Below are 17,033 nucleotides of genomic sequence, written 5' to 3'. Positions count from 1 at the left end.
GAACATGTAACAACGACACTAAATATGTGATTCAACAGTTACTGAATCACGAGAACACATGGAACAGTAAAGTTACACCGCTCGATACCATATGTCGCAAAAGCAGCATATAATTTCCATGGAACAAAAAATCATGGTAGCAAAGTTAAAATTTTCCATTACTTAATGCTTAGCCAAACCAAAGTGCCAAAATGATGGTTTAAAAGCACGTGACCGCTACACGTGACAAAGGGGCACAAGCAACAAAAAAGGTTGGGAACCCCTGTTTTAGCAGACAAACGCCGGAAAAATTGTTGGCAAATAATACAGCAATAAAAAAACTGTTTAAAGGAAAACCTTCAAACGAGTAATATAAGAAGAAGAGACAACTATGGACAGTATTTTCTTCTTAGGTTTATTTGTGTTGTGGCCTGCTGTTGATAAGTGTATTTCATTGCATACTGACAATAAATTGCCCAGGCAAAGAAACTTGATTTACAGGCTTATCAATTGCATGGTGATAGTTTCCTATTTCACAAAGTTGCAAATGCTTATTGCTATACAGACTGACATTTGCTCAAGTTGTATAACAAAGTTGCCTTTTGCAAGTATTACATGAATTTAATTTGAACAATTTGATTGGTCACATTTTATGTACAATCACTTGGCATATTTTGCCTGCCATACACCTTAACGTATGGACGGGGTAATGGCAGAACTACCTCAGCGATTTTTACTGGCACGAACTTTGTTGGTACATTTGCTGTCAATATAAGAGACATAACAATAATAACTTTGTTGTAAATTGCGATTTAAATGTAATGGCAGATATAAATAAACGCTTGATAGACAATCCCAAAAAAATTAATGTAATGGTATATATAACAAAGCACAAATCAAACAATATTGATGCAGACAATATATTCGACCCCAAAAAACAAAATTCCTTAAAATTTCCGAGATAACTAAAAACCAACACATTAATGAAATGCCATCTATCTGTTTGAGAGGAACCCGCTGCGTCTCATCATCGTAGTTGAGGGCCTGTCATACATGGATTTCATTTGTACATACTATATAATTAGTCCCTAAAAGCATCATGGTTCTTCAACATGAGACCTTATATGTGGAAAGAGTGTGTACTGTTTGGTTTCCGATCAGTTGCTTGGCTATTGTGAGCCTGTTTACTATGTGGTTAATGCCTGATTGTGGAATCGTAAAGAATAAGTGAGGTTTTTTTAGCTAGCCCAGCTAAATAAGAGTGCTGTTGGATGGCTACGATACGGTCTATTTCTCGTCACCAGCGGCACAGATGAAACCTTGTGGCACGAAAAAGTGTGTACTGTCTGCACAGCTTATCATCTATTGCAATGTTCCCGACCGGTGGTACGCCACATAATTCCTGGCAAAAACCTTTTGGTTTGGCATTTCATCTTTTGCGTATTTTTGACACCAATCGCTTGTTTTGACATAAATTGTATCCCTTGCTATCCTGGCGAAAAATCCGGACGCTGATGACTTCTTGTGTAAACAAAATTGTGTAAATCGTTTCGTCATAAAGATAACAAAAACGATTATGCGATCACCATTAAACTAGTTTGCAGGGAATTACGGTCTACTGTGCAAAAAATTGCAAGTGAGAAAAACAACAACAACACACTGTTCCTTATTTACCTTTATTGCCAATTGCTCAGATTGTATTCTTGAATGGTTTGCATCGAAACCCAACATAACGAAGCTTTATTGGCCATAACCTTTGCCGTGCGCAACTACTTAAATTTACCACTAGGTAGGACAAAGTTAGGCCGACGCCTTAATAATAATCTAGCTATTCCTGGAGTAGGGGCTGCAAAATTAGTCCGGGGTGTTTCCCTGTTACGCTTAACTATATGCAAAAACAGTTACAACTATCTGCAGAGCCTGAATCTCGATTGAAGATAGCTAAACGGCATTAACTGCATTAACTGTCTTTACAATGCGACAGTCAACTGTGCAACAATTTCCTTTCTCAGACTGTCCGATTACAAGCGTCATTTATAATGGTATGACACTGGAGCAAACCAACTGTTAGGACATGTTCCACTGGCGCCGCTAAAATCAATATAGCTTGTCAAGTGTTCATACACTGATATCAAATTTTGCGCGATTGTTTCGTGATTCAAGCCATATATCTCGCTGAAGCTGATGTGGCTAACTGTTCTTCGATTATAAAATCGCTTTTTGCCAATCGTAAGCGGTCGACGTCGCAATCTGGTGCTTGTTGATTAATACCGAGTTTGCCATTCCGCCATACAAAGCCAACTTTATTGATTTGTTCAGTCGATAAACGCGTGCGAACAGAAAATGAATTACAAGCATTTCAGTTTTGCAGATAATTCATCCAATCAACGTATATTCATAATACGAATCACATTTATTTACCAATCAGCCTAAATACGTCTAATCACGTAAATTAAAGCTCATGGGATTGTATATTTAATAGGTTTGATATAGAAATGTAAAAAAAAAAACAATATAAAAACACTGAAATAAAACTAAGAGCAAAAAAGTGAAAACAAAGGTAACTTGGTAGGGGGAACAAGCTGTATTGTATGTATCCTGAAATGAGCGAGGGCAAAACCTGTTGTACTTATTGAGGGGTCGTATTGTTTCAATAGATACAAAACTTTTTTTGAATGTCAATGAGCGTTGCAAAGACTTAATGTCGTTTGGTATTTTTTACCATACTTTTAGACCTCGATGGCAAATTGATCTTGCGCAGATCGCGGATTTTACCCGGGGATGAAAGTAAATCTGGCTGCAGTCAGCCCTTCTGGTGTTTTAACTATGTACTTACGTAGTAGATGTAAACAGTTAGTTGTATGTGGAAGGCAGTGTACCAGAATGGAACGCATGCAACAATTTGGCAACCTTCAGGTGGTAAATTACTTACTTTACGCTACCCCAAGCGGCGACGACGTATTGTAGATGGGGGTACGCAAAGGAGTAATAAATAATACGCGAAAACTGTTGTCCAAAGTAGTAATAAATGCATTTATATAACCAAGTGAAACAATAAATTGAAATAATTGCGTTGCTCAATTATGCAGGAAGCTACGGTGTTTAGTGTTGTGGTGTCCAGAATATGGTTCGAATTTTAATGTAAATGTTCAGCAATTTGTTAACATTTACTGTGGAATAATTGCTATAACTCTTCTGTATCGTTAAATTTTCAAAATACATTGGTTACCAACGTATACAACACTCAGCCGTCTTTAATCAGTATTCAGCAGTCCTTTTATGATTATATTCTAGTTTAACAAAAATGTCGCTCAACTGGTGTAATGTTAAACAAAAATACTAGTTATTTCTGTCCATAACTTGTATTTTTGCTGACGTTTCGCCCACCAGATCGGTAGGGCTTCATCAGAGCAATGAATGACGAATGCAAGCAACAAGCGATAGATGGATAGACTACATTACGAACTTAAGGCTCAATCGCTCCTAGGGGACAGCTCGATGTACCAACGGTTTGAAAAGGAATCCACCCAAGACGCCCAACCAATCCATCAAATTTTGGACATTAGTGCCGCTTCATCGTTTTGCAACGGACGCTACTCTTTTCGGATGGCCTTTGTTATAATATAATTATTTTTCATGGTACCACGCTGTTCTTGCGCCTTTCGCTTGTTGCTTGCATTCGTCATTCATTGCTCTGATGAAGCCCTACCGATCTGGTGGGCGAAACGTCAGCAAAAATACAAGTTATGGACAGAAACAACTAGTATTTTTGTTTAACATTACACCAGTTGAACGAAAACGCCTGTACAGCATTTTCTATATTCTAGTTGTAACAGAAACAAACTTATGTTCTGAAAGATATGTGTCATTGAACACTGATTTGGTCTGACAAACTAAATAAAGGCTGTTTTCTTTCCTACAAAATTACAATTGCATAATTCTGTACAGACCGATATTTTTGGGCTCGATAAAACTTGTCTTTCGGCAACTTTCACAGAAAGACAATTCAAACAATCTTATTAGCTGTACTTTATTTACAGATTGAAGTAAGCATGGTGGATCACATACAATAAACCTTAAGCTGTAGATAGTGTCTGGACAAGATGTCGTAGAATATATTTTGCAAAACGATTTGATTTGGCGATACGACTACTTAAGAAACGAGCAAAGAGTTACAGTTTAACATCAACGTGCATATTATCATATTTTAGTATTAGTGTTTTGAGTTTAACGCAAATTAATACGTAATTACAAGACATATGAAAGCAATTGTTCCAGTTGAAGCGATACCAATATTCCTTAACCAAGTAAGTTATCAAATTAAACGGTTTTACCTTCCAGTTATTTATTTTTAAAGATTTTTTTGTTATATTGCAAATAAATTGGCTTAAATATCATGTTCAAATATAAATACCTCATAATTCAATATTATTACACACAGTCCTTTGGTACAATGGAGTATCTGAATGATTTACAAAATCTTACATACAAACTGTCATTTAAATCGTATTTAACGATAAAATATTACTATTGTTTAAATCTCCCTAAGAGATTCCAAATCTCTCTTCCAAATAAATTAAAAGTTTGCAAGTGCAAAAATGGGCAAAAAAACATAATAAACTGTTCTTATTTAACTTTATTGCCAATTGGTCAGATTGTATTCTTGAATGGGTTGCACGAAACCCAACATAACGCAGTTTTACTGGCCATAACCTTTGCACTACGCAACTACTCAACTATGCCGCTACGTAGGACAAAGAGAAACTAAAGTCCTCATGAAGATCCAGCTAATCCTGGAGCAGGAGCTGCAAAATTTGACCTGGCCGTTTCCCCGTGAATGTGATATTATGCTTATTTTAGGCCATACAGCAAATTAATTGTTGTTTTCTATATTTTTTGTTTGTTTTGGTGAAATTTAACAATCTCATGCTTGGATGTTATTGATTTTAATGAAACATTATTATCCGAGTTTATGTAACTAAACATGGCGGGACCGAACCCAAGCGTTTTTTTGTAATGTTGTAAAAAAAAACTATTGAAAACAAGAGGATGTGTCTCAAAATAACCTATTTACTGGCGCCCAATTTCTAACTTCAATTGCTGTACATTTAAACATTGGTAACTGTCAATAGAGTAACCGTTTTTATTTTTACTCTGCGTAATATATGTTTCACACTGTTAGAAAATCAAATCTATACAAACATGCAACTTTGGCCCAAAGTAAACCTTTCGATAAACATCAAGTCGGTAAAGTTATCTTTCGTTGTGAGTCAACAAGTGAAATTTTAAACTTGAAATGACATTAAATGGAATTTCACAAACAACACCTTGATGGACCAACATGTGTTTTTCAAATTCCAGACCAGGTAAATGTTTTACTAAAAACATCTATCGATGAGGCTTCTTTTTATTGTGAATCAACATGTGGGTTTTCAAATTTCCACTTCGGATTAATCATTTACCACAAGTATAACATCATTGTGGTTTCTCTCTAGTGTGAATCAACATGTGTGTTTTCAGATTTGAAATGATACTGAAACTCTTTTCACAAACATCATATTGATGTGGTTTCTCTTTCGTGTGGGTCAACATGTGTCTTTTCAAATTTGAAATGATACTGAAATTCTTTTCACAAACATCACATCGATGAGGTTTCTCTTTGGTGTGAGTCAACATGTGTGTTGTTAAACTTTCCATACGAGCAAACTCTTTTTCACAAACATCACAACGATGAGGTTTCTCTTTAGTGTGAGTCAACATGTGTCTTTTCAAAAGTCCACTTCGGGTAAATCGTTTATCACAATTATCACATCGATATGGTCTCTCTTTAGTGTGAATCAACATGTGGGTATTTAAAATTCCACTTTGGGTAAATCTTTTATCACAAACATAACATCGATGAGGTTTCTCTTTAGTATGAGTCAACATGTGTGATTTTAAAACTTCCATGCGGGCAAACTCTTTTTCACAAATGTCACATCGATATGGTCTCTCTTTAGTGTGAACCAACGTGTGTCTTTTCAAAGTTCCTCTTCGGGCAAAAGTTTTTTCACAAACCTCACATCGATGAAGTTTCTCACTGCTGTGTTTCGGCACATGTTGTTTTACATTTCCACCTTCAGTAAGCCTTTGATCACAAAAACCAAAATCCTTTGATGTCATCTCTTTTTTAAAAATTAGTTAGTCGAAAGTTAAATTGATTTACAGTTAATATCGTCTGAAATAAGATAGGCATTTTAGTTCGCCTGACGATTGTAAACAAGTCATCCGAAGTACGACGTCATATACAGGATGTCTACATCCCAACACAGCCGTTCTTATAACACCCCGTGATTGAACACAAAAAAGACACAGGCGCGAAAACCACTAAAAACGTTGATAAGTATCGGACCGAGAGCTAATCGGCTTTAGAACATCCGTTTTTCTGGTTTTGAACATTTAGAACTGTACGTACCTTGAATGCTGGTTATTTTGTGATACACGCTTAAACAAAGTGTACCATACAGGGTGTCGAAGTTTCTATATCCAGGGTTAAAATATTATTGTTTTTTGTCTACAAACAAACCAGCACATCCAGGTACCTACAGTTGATGTCCCACCACCCGTTAAACCAAAGACTTTGTATACCAAAGTGCCAGACAGGTCACTGAACGAGCGCCTAAAGGAACACCAAAGAGACGTAGCAAAATCGGCATTAGCAAAACATGCTACTGTCTATAATCACACCATTAACTTTTCTGCTGCCAAGGTGTTAGCGAGGGAAACCGGTTTTCACAAGCGATGTTTCCGTGGAGCACTTTCACACCAACACGATAAGCGTTATAATGGACGGTCTAGTGCCGATAACTTATCGGTCGCTTTTAGACCATTGAGCTATGCGTAATCACTCGACCATCGGTGAGCACTGCTTTTTTACCACCGCGTTTTTTGTGCGTTTTAAGGCCCTTGTTGCTATATAAGAACTTTGTGTTCTCAATCTATGTCATTACCCGGAAGAAGATGTCTCGTATGGAACATCGAAACGTCGACATATTATAATCAAAACTGCTGGAAGAGCTAAAAATGTGTTGATAAATTATGCCTGGCAGCAACAGTTTATTCAAAATACACATTACTTTCCCCGATGTAATTAAGACCGAAGTATGAAGGATTAGAATTCCATGATATGTAAAACAACTAATTTATATTTAATATTCAAACACTCAAATTTTACCATGTTTGAACAATTTTGCAAACCTAACATACAGATTCTTTGCGGCATTATAATGTTTTCTAAACAATGCACAGGCTTGCAAACAGAATAAACATTAATGCAATCAACAATCTGCAAATAAAAATGTATAAGTCTGCCAGCACCATTTGGGTTCGCAATATGACAGTCAGCTGTGCAACAATTTTGTTTTCCAGCGTGTCCCATTTCAAGCGCCATTCATATTGATATGAAATTGGCCAAACTAACTGCAATGACAGATTTTCGTTAGCGCTGGCAAAATTCCTAGGGCTTGTCAAGTGTTTGAAATTCACCTGCAAATGTAATGCGGGAAACACATGCAACTTTCATCTGAAGTAATATATCTCGCTGTAGTCAATGTAACGAACGAGTATACACTTTTCTAGTTGGCGTTTTGACACGCGCAACAAACATATATGTAAGTAAGTCAAAGCTGTATTAAAGCACATTTCCTAAACTGCAACTGAGTAAGCATTGTTTGGTAAAAATGGTGCATACATTTTTGTTGATACGTTGGAGTTATCTGAGACATCGAAATATTAAGTATAGATAAAATGTGAACTTAGTTTTAAACTCTCTTTACCAATGATGCATTTTGCTTATACTCAGCCAGGAAATAGGTGTGGGGCTTTAAGTTTGTTTATACCAGTGGTCTTCAACAGGGGGTCCGCGTCAACTTGTTGATTCGAGCACAACGAGATTGATTATTAAAAGCACAAAGATAATTTAAACTCAAAGGGGTTCGCAATTAGATAACTGTATCGAAAAGGGACTCCAAAAGGCAGAAACGTTGCACTCAGACCTACAAAAAGTTTGTTTGCTTTATTTTTCCTGCTTTGTTTCGCTTAACAGATTCCGTTGTCTGGTGATTTATTTCCACATACGGCTGATGTGAGCTCAAAATGACTTCAAACATTTTATCTAGTAAACTAAGATATGCACCGAAAATCGCAGTACGAATGAAAGTTGGTTGAATGCAAGGTTACGTGAGGCGTCACTACGCATAGTGTTATCTGGTCTTTTCGGTCAGAAATGGATTTGGTCAAACTTATGTTGTGGCGAAAAATAAGATTGGGAACTTTATTCCGCATCATGTTTTTTTGAAAAGGTGATGTTGTTCAATATTTATCTACTTGCCCGACCACGTCACAGTTTTGTACTGAAGTCCATTGATACTATAGTTCTAACCATTACTTATTTTACATAATAATTTTATTATTTTGCCGATTTTTTCTACGTGCTTGGGCAGGTCCCATAAAAAACGTTTGAAATTAAACAGAAAATATTCGACACCTAATATCAATTGTTTAAATTGCTGTAAACCCAAGGCGTTTGAAGTCTCGTTAGCGAAAACAAAACACCTCAACGTTTTATTGATGACATACGTCAGTAGTCTGAATCGTTTATTTTTTTTTATATTGTTCCGTTTTTCTACTGAGATCAAATAGATTGCGTGTTGATTCAAATAGAGCACTGTCAAGTCACACAACTGACAAAAACTTGCTTCATTGGAGGCTATGTCCTAAAAGGTACGCACTGTTATTCAAGAATTTTTAGTTACTAATTCGTTTCGGTTTTACCTTGAATTTTCTGTGTAGAGTGGGGGTATTCACAGTACTTTCCAGGTTTGTCTATTTCAGCGGTTCCCAAACTGGGGTCCGCGGTCTCTTAGGGGTCCGTGAGGCAATTTTGGGGGGACCGCGAAGCGGTTGAAGTAATTCTATAATCTAATTTGGCGTCAATTTGTGCCACTAAATAAGTTTAAAATCAAAGTAGAATTGAGAATCGACTGTCTCCATTGCTAAACAAAGGCCTTTATTGAATGACAACTATCAAAAATGCAATTGTTCGCGCACAATCGTAATGTTTTGTCCTGTTTGTGATGTCGCATGCTGTCTTTGAATGATTATTATGCGCAATTTTGCACAACTGGCTAAAATCCTGCAATCAACTTTCGTTTTTATGAAATACACATTTAGGCTTAAGGACCGCGAGCCCTCGAAATAAGGTAGACCTACTGACGGAGTGCCTCCTAGGAGATCCAAAAGTGCTTAATTTTCGATAGGTGGCGTAAAGAGCTGAATTGTTTATTTAGCGGCTAAAGAGGGTTGGTTTAGGATGCAAATGTTTAAAAATTTCACATTAGTAACTAATTTTTTGGGTCAGTTATATTGAATTTTAAATGCTAATACCTTACCCCGACCCTAATAGCCCTAACCGTTAGCATTTTTTGAGATATACCGTTTTAAAAATTAAGCACTTTTGGATCTCCTAGGAGGCACTCCGTCAGTAGCTCTACCTCGAAATAATGGCAAAGGGACCGTTTTGAAAAAGAATATGAAAAAGTTTGGGAACCACTGGTCTATTTGAACACTTCCCCAAGTTCAGCGAAAAACTAGAGGTGATTTGGTCAAACTATTAAATACTCAGCGCATATAATCTTTTCATAACCATCTCAATATCATAACATGGAAAAGTTTGCATGTATATGGAATACTTGTGAAAAGTATTGTATATTACGTACAACGTGTTTATTGTTGTTCAATACAAGTAAAAAAATCATTGTTTCAACCACATGTAATACAAAACAATATTAAACGAGAACTTCCACAATGCTGAAGCCTACCACCATGTTTAAACGAACCATTTTTTTATTTGTGTCGGTGAAAATAAGCAATGCCATGATTGGCTATTACTGATTTTAATGAAACTTTCTCAACCGAGTTTATGAAGCAAGAGATCGCGTGATCGAACCCAAGTGTTTTATTTTATTATTGTTCGGAGCTCTTTTCACAAACATTACATCGATGAGGTTTCTCTTCAGTGTGGGTTAACGTGTGTCTTTTCAAATTTGAAATGACACTGAAACTCTTTTCACAAACATCACATCGTCCACTCTCGCGCTAACACGATGAACATAAAAACTGATGTTCTAAAGTCGATTACCTATCGGTCGCTAAGGTTTTTATCTACGTTTTTGCGCCAACATCTTTCTCGTGTTTACTCTGGGATGCTAAAGACTGTGTTGGAAATCGTTTGTGAATACAAGCAACATTGTCCGTAGTACCTATTAGGCATTACTTCAATAAAGACCGAAGTATGAAGCATTAGATTGACATTACAGGTAAAACAACTAATTTATATTTAAGCCCAACACTCAAATTTTACTATTTTTAAACAGGTTTGCAAACCCTACGCACAGATTCTTTGGGGCATTATAATGTTTTCTAAAGAATGCACCGGCTTGCAAACAGAATAAACATTAATGCAATCTACTATCTGCAAATCAAAATGTATAAGTGTTCCGGCACCATGTAGGTTCGCAATATTACAGTCAGCTGTGCAAAAATTTTCGTTTCCAGCGTGTCTGACTACAAGCGTCATACATATTGGCTTGCAATTTACCAAACCAACTGCAAGAAAAGATTTTCATTAACGCTGGCAAAATTCTCAAGCCTTGTCAAGTGTTCAATACTTACCTGCATGCTTTCTCCAGTGCTTTAACAAAAACTTATATGTGCATCCTTATGCGCGATATTCGTGTGACTTTAACCTAAAGCAATATATTTCGCTGTAGCCAATGTGACAAACAAACTAATATCTTTCGAACACACGTGACAACTCACGTGTTTAAACAATAAGCGGTCGGCGTTGCAGTCCAGTGCTTGTTGGTTTATTACCGAGTTTGGCTTTCGGCTTTAGAAAGCAACGACGGAGATTTGTTAAATCCTAAAAAAGTGAGAAGACCAGAAATCATTTACAAGCATTCGATTTTTGCAGACTACTCATCCAAACAATGTTTATAAATTTTGAAATACGAAACTTATTTATCTCCCAATCAATCTAAATACCCTTAAATTTCGATATGTCTGTGTATGTTTTATTAAAGAATCAATGTTTGATTTTTGCAAATCATTCAATCGACATCAAAGCGCAATTAATCTACATGTCCACAAACTTATTACAATGAAATATATTAGCAATTGATTAAACAATTATGGTTACAAATTTTGGTCGTTGATTTGCACGTTGCATTATGTCAAGCTGCACATGGATTGCAATCGGTTTCAACGGAAGAACAATACAATAGTTCAGGAAGGTTTTTGGTGGTCCGTCCCAGTCTGCGTTTATTGCAGAAATTGAAAAACATAAGTAAGTGCATAACTTGCCCACTAGGGTTTTATTTAACCCCTTAACGACGGCGATATAAATCAGTTTGGGAAAAAAATCTTTGTTACGCGTATTGTAAAGCATTTGGGCAGAAGAAAAAATATTTGAACCCCCAAAATTTTTTTATCGCATTTTGGGGGGTGCTAGCCCGCTGTACCGAATTCGGCACATTCGTCCATAAAGACTAAACTAATGCAAACATTTCCGCGTATGTATCTCGTAGTTATTCGTACACTATTAGGTTTCAATGAAAAGTTTTGTGTTATTACGTAATTATATCGACAAAGACGATATCGAAATCGGTTTATGACGTCATATACTTCTATGACGTCATAAAAAATTTCAAATGCCGTTGTTTTTTGTCAATTTTGTTTCGTTTAAAACCACTTTGAGATTGCCTTGTCAATACTCGTAACCTACATTTTGTGCGTCTCTAGTGAAAGCGAAACGAAACATCCCAGACGCCAGGAATTTTGATATTTTGGAATATGCAATTTTACGAAAAATGCAAAGTAAATAGATTTGTTCTAGAACAGGTGTACTAAATGTAACAAGTTTCGATAGTCGAGCCACACAACGCGTGGTGGTAAACCTTGTGTTGGAGACCTCTGTGTAATTGTTCGTGAAAACACAGTTATTAACATTCGGGTTTAGGACAAAGCACGATGGTTATGACGTTAAAGAGGTGATGCCAGCAAATAAAATTAAAAAAATAATTCATTCAATGGCCAAGTATTACGTTGCAAAAACTTGCACGTAAACAACGTAAGAATGAAACCACATCAACCGCTTGTGTTTGCCTCAATCTAAACTATGTTTTGCTTCCAAAAATGTGTATTTTTTCTCGGTAAACAACGTAAAAACTTGATTTTCCGATGTTTTAGGGTTTTGGTAGTATGACGTCATACAGAAGATTTTCCGTTATGACGTAATTGGTTGACACGTAACTGGCTGTCATTGCAATGCCACTATTTATTATTGTGCAAAATGACAATATGTAGTTGATAAATACTGGTATAGGACCAGAATATTGTGTTTATGTTTTAGCGATCACGTGACCATTTACGTGTACTTTCGTGACGCAAATGACGAATGGGACGAATTCGGTACACGACATTCACCCCCCATTTTTTGTACACCTTTTGAATTTTTTTGAAAAAAATTGCGCATTAGAATAGGCATTCATCTTGTATGTACACACGATTTTTTTCTTCTCATATAACTGATAAAAATTAAAAAAGTTTGACAGCGAGTTTCATGAAAAAAAAATTTTTCTGCTAATGTTGGAATACAAAATCCGGAAATACATAAAATTTTAGTTTTTCTGGCTAGGTGGTCAAATGTGATGTTTTATGAATAAGTTGGACGAGACGAATTCGAGACAACCGTTTTTCGCCCAAAAAACACCAAACGCACTGTAAAAATTGGTGTAAGGCACAGTGTGACGAATTCGTCACATACGGCGTTAAGGGGTTAAATGCACACAGTCTCCAACAACCAGTGGGGATGTTTATTAAAGGTTGTTACCTCTACTTTGGGAAGCAAAGGAACAACACTCGCCTATGAATCAATACAACATTTCTAACATGGTTTGCAGGAATTGTTAGTTGCTTTCAATTCTGATTTGTTTTGCTTTAATATAACATAAAAACGTGTTTACGTACTGTGTTCTCTTAGTTTGTTTATCAAACTGCCTGACTGTTTGCTTGTAATGCCAACAACAAACCGTAACAGAGTGCTATACACTATGTTTGTTTTTTCTAAATTGTCGTTTTATCATACAGTAGACAATAACTTTACGCCGGTTTAACGTGTTCACTAGAATCTTAATCTAACTGAGTTGCGTCTCAATCGTGTTGAGCTGGTCGAGTGGGAAAGCGTGTGGGTGACTTATACGAGCAAGCAAACAATCAATCACGGTGGCCAAAACAAACAAACAACACGGCTGTAATACTGTTGAATATAAAACAGGTATCAAGACACCAATACCAAACAATAACCGTTTAACACAAATTTTGATAACACGCAATACTTAAACAAAAAATATGACGTCATCATTATGACGTCAGTACTACTATTTTCAATGTAAATATGGAATCGTTTTTGCATGTGCGCTGAACAAGCAACCAGTTACACTTGGTATACTGAAGCTGTTCTATTATATTAACGAACCTCATGACCGTAGGCACTTTGATCTTCGTTTGTCTGTTTTTCTAAATATACAAAGTGTACAAAAATTAAATGTTTAGGAGATAAAAAACAACAACAACAAACATTCATACCCGGTGCTTGTTGTGTTGTCACTGATTCAGTTGTGTCCCAGACCGCTTGTTGGTTGGCATGTGTTGCTAAAGATATAAAGTGTACACAAATTAAATCGTGGGGAGATAAAAAAAACATTTATACCCGGCTCTGTTTGTGCTTCCCCTGATCCAGTTGTGTCCAAGATTGTTTGTATCTTTGTCTGTGTTGCTAAAGATATAAAGTGTAAATCAATTGAATTTTGAGAGGGAGAAACAACAACAAAAATTCTCACCCGGATCTGTTTGTGTTGTCCCTGATCCAGTTGTGTCCCAGGTCGTTTTTTGGTTTGTCTGTGTTGCTAAAGATATCAAGTAAACATCAATTAATTTTTGAGGGGCAGAAACCACCACAAACATTTATACCCGACTGTGTTTGTGTTTCCCTTGACCCAGTTGTGCCCAAGATCGTTTGTTGGTTTGTCTGTGTTGCTAAAGATATCAAGTAAACATCAATTAATTTTTGAGGGGCAGAAACAACAACAAACATTTATACCCGACTGTGTTTGTGTCTCCCTTGACCCAGTTGTGCCCAAGATCGTTTGTTGGTTTGTCTGTGTTGCTAAAGATATCAAGTGAACATCAATTAAATTTTGAGAGGGAGAAACACTACAACAAAAATTTCCACCCGGATCTGTTTGTGTTGTCACTGATCCAGTCGTATCCCAGATCGTTTGTTGGTTTTTCACTGTTGCAAAATATATAAAGTGTGCAATAAATCTTTGGGAGAAGGGAAACAGATTCTGGTGTGTCCAACATTGTTTAAGTAGTTGCTATAGTTGCTACAAATATTGTTTACAAATTAAGATGTATTCAAAATAGGAAGATTTATTGATCTGTATTTAAATCCGCCATAAATTTGTTTACTGCTTTCTCCGTTAATCTTTGTAACATTTAACTTATCTTTGTTTTAATCTATTTTTGAATCATTAATATTGAACACATGTTTTTAAAGGTTTAACACAAAATTACGTTTTAGCGTCATTACATACATGCTTCTGATATTTGACATACCTTGATTAGTTTCTTGAAAAGCGATCTGAAACAACATCACAAAAACTGTTGTTTACATTTTTTAAGTGATGAAACAACAACATATATTACCAACCTGGTTTGTAAAACTAACTATCCCGAAAATGAGTCCCAAAAACGTCAGAATCACAATCGCACATATTAAGATCATATTCACACGTAACATGTTCTGCATTCTTGGAAGCATTTCGGGTGTTTCATTTGATTCATTTGCAATGATATCTTTTTCAGAAAAAGTGTTGTTGTAATGCACTGATAAATTTTGTGAAAATTCAGCCGACAACTGACATAAAAATTACAGTTTAAACACAAACAAAAGATTTAACTTCACGACACATATCGAAAGAGTTAATCTTATTATTACTCCCTACCGGGGTTCATTGAAAAACTTGAAGTCATTGTTTGTTGTCTCATATTCGAGGTTGATATTCGAGGCTTGGCATCAGACATTTTAAACATCTACGTATAAAAACCTGAAAATAAAATGTAAGTTTACGCATGTCCATCTGGCTGAGTGCTTTTATCCCAAACAAACAATTATGGGCGACAATTCAGATTCATAGCAGACGTTTAGAGGCAATGCATAATTCGAAATCATAGAATGTAAAATTTATGTAAGGGAAACAAGGTCATAATAACTTATATTAATCGAACGAAAATTAATCATTACATTACCTTTATTTGAAACGCTATAAATTTTCTATTATTTGATTAATTTAAAAACCTTTTTACAGATAACAGCCCTATTCTACACTTAATGTGACAAACATTGTATAATTTCCATGATGCTAAATATTAAAACACAACAAGTTTCAGTTTAACAACGCTACTTTGCAGTCAAAGTGCTTCGTATGCTTCACCTCATATATAGGTCGCATGTTGTTGTGAAATAAAATTGGAAATCCCTTGAAACAATGGATTTGATTTAAAGCGGAAATGCGTAGCTGTACACGTATAACAATACAATACCACTCTGCAATAATGAGTAAATGCGTGCTTCTGTTATAATCGTGCCACCATTGCGCTCAGCAAGTTCTATTTTTTCAGCTATTCGTGTGTTTTTGATACGACAAAAACGATTGCGCACGTACATTTGAATCGCGCACGTTTTTTTTGTTTTGGCATGCAAAAACGACGCATAAACCGTTAAATGAGTCAGTTGAAACAATAGTTCCTTGAATGGAAACGTGTGTCACTCAGTTCGAAGCAGGTGCATTGTGGTAACAGGAGCCCAGATTCCAGTGACGGTTTTCTGTTAACCGAGTCATATGTTCATGAATTATGTTGTATGCTGCGCTAAGTAAACCATGCGAAAGGGGTCCACTACCAAGACTGTTACCAATATCAAACGCCATTGTATCTTTTAAAGAAACCCTTCTCATTACTGGTATTTGATACTGCTCACTTTTTAACGTTCAAACCGCTCTTAGGTCTCTTGGTAGTGACTAAAATCTCTAACAGCATCATAAAGCCTTTTATAAATCTATTGTTCGTTTTCCAGGTCTACGTCGTTTTGCCAATACTCTTTCCAATTTTGCTTTTTGTCTTTTGGCATTACAGTTTAAATTAATTACGTTTCTATTGACAGTACGCGTCACTCCTTCAAGAAGCATTTGCCATATCATAGGATGTAATCCGTCGCATGTTGACCGATTTTGTAGTCTTGGTAGGGATTAAACCAGTCATCCCTACGTCAGCTGCTGTCGCACCCCAAAGTCACCATCCATAGATCCAAACGCGACAAAGGGCGTGGTGTACGCAATACCCTGTGGAGAGTGCAATGAGATTTAGCGGAAGGAATGTGGCCAAGAAAGATGCAAAAAAATCGGCATTAGCAAAACATGCTTATGTGCATAATCACACCATTAATTTTTCTGCTGCCAAAGTGTTTGCGAGCGAAACCGACTTACACAAGCGAGGTTTCCAAGAGTCTTTTTAACCACCGCGTATTGTGTGTGTTTTACCACTCTTGCTGCTATGTAACAACTTTGTGTTCTCAATTTATGTGTCGCGTATAAGACATCGAAACGTAGGCATATTATAATAAAAACTGCTGAATGAACTAAAATTTTTGATACATTTTGCCTGTCAGCAACAGTTTATTCCTACTGCACATTACTTCCGCGGATGTAATATAGACCGAAGTTTGAAGCATAAGATTGGCGTAACATGTAAAGCAACTAATTTCTATTCAATCCCAACACTTGAATTTTACTATGTTTCAAGCAATTTTGCAAACCTGACATACAAATTCTTTGGGGCATCATAATGTTTTCTGCGGCTTGCAAACAGAATAAACATTAATGCAATCAACAATCTGC

At 36.2% G+C, this 17,033-nt stretch overlaps 2 protein-coding genes and 1 long non-coding RNA gene across 4 annotated transcripts in view; all 3 read right to left on the bottom strand.

The window, feature by feature from the left end:
* Positions 1-17,033, bottom strand: part of LOC145218530 (uncharacterized) — an 80,502-nt gene that overhangs the window by 6,688 nt on the left and 56,781 nt on the right. The window lies entirely within an intron of this gene.
* LOC145218528 (uncharacterized) lies at positions 5,103-6,294 on the bottom strand. Its single transcript, XM_080085950.1, has one exon. It carries the CDS (start codon positions 6,139-6,141, stop codon positions 5,455-5,457), a length of 687 nt encoding a protein of 228 aa, XP_079942076.1. The 5' UTR covers positions 6,142-6,294; the 3' UTR covers positions 5,103-5,454.
* On the bottom strand, positions 12,860-15,306 carry LOC145218526 (uncharacterized). 2 transcript variants are annotated; one of them, XM_080085947.1, is made up of 10 exons: positions 15,084-15,306; positions 14,789-14,934; positions 14,695-14,719; positions 14,309-14,368; positions 14,177-14,242; positions 14,047-14,112; positions 13,917-13,982; positions 13,787-13,852; positions 13,663-13,728; positions 12,860-13,593 (listed from the first exon to the last, which is right to left on the bottom strand). In XM_080085947.1, exons 1-10 carry the CDS (start codon positions 15,169-15,171, stop codon positions 13,544-13,546), a joined length of 699 nt encoding a protein of 232 aa, XP_079942073.1. In that variant the 5' UTR covers positions 15,172-15,306; the 3' UTR covers positions 12,860-13,543. The 2 variants fall into 2 exon arrangements, with proteins under 2 accessions (XP_079942073.1, XP_079942072.1); XM_080085946.1 differs by having other exon boundaries at positions 14,177-14,368.

Source organism: Phallusia mammillata, chromosome 3 (genome assembly GCF_965637545.1).
Source record: "Phallusia mammillata chromosome 3, kaPhaMamm4.hap1.1, whole genome shotgun sequence".
NCBI lineage: Eukaryota > Metazoa > Chordata > Ascidiacea > Phlebobranchia > Ascidiidae > Phallusia > Phallusia mammillata.
This window is presented reverse-complemented; position numbering and strand designations above follow the sequence as displayed.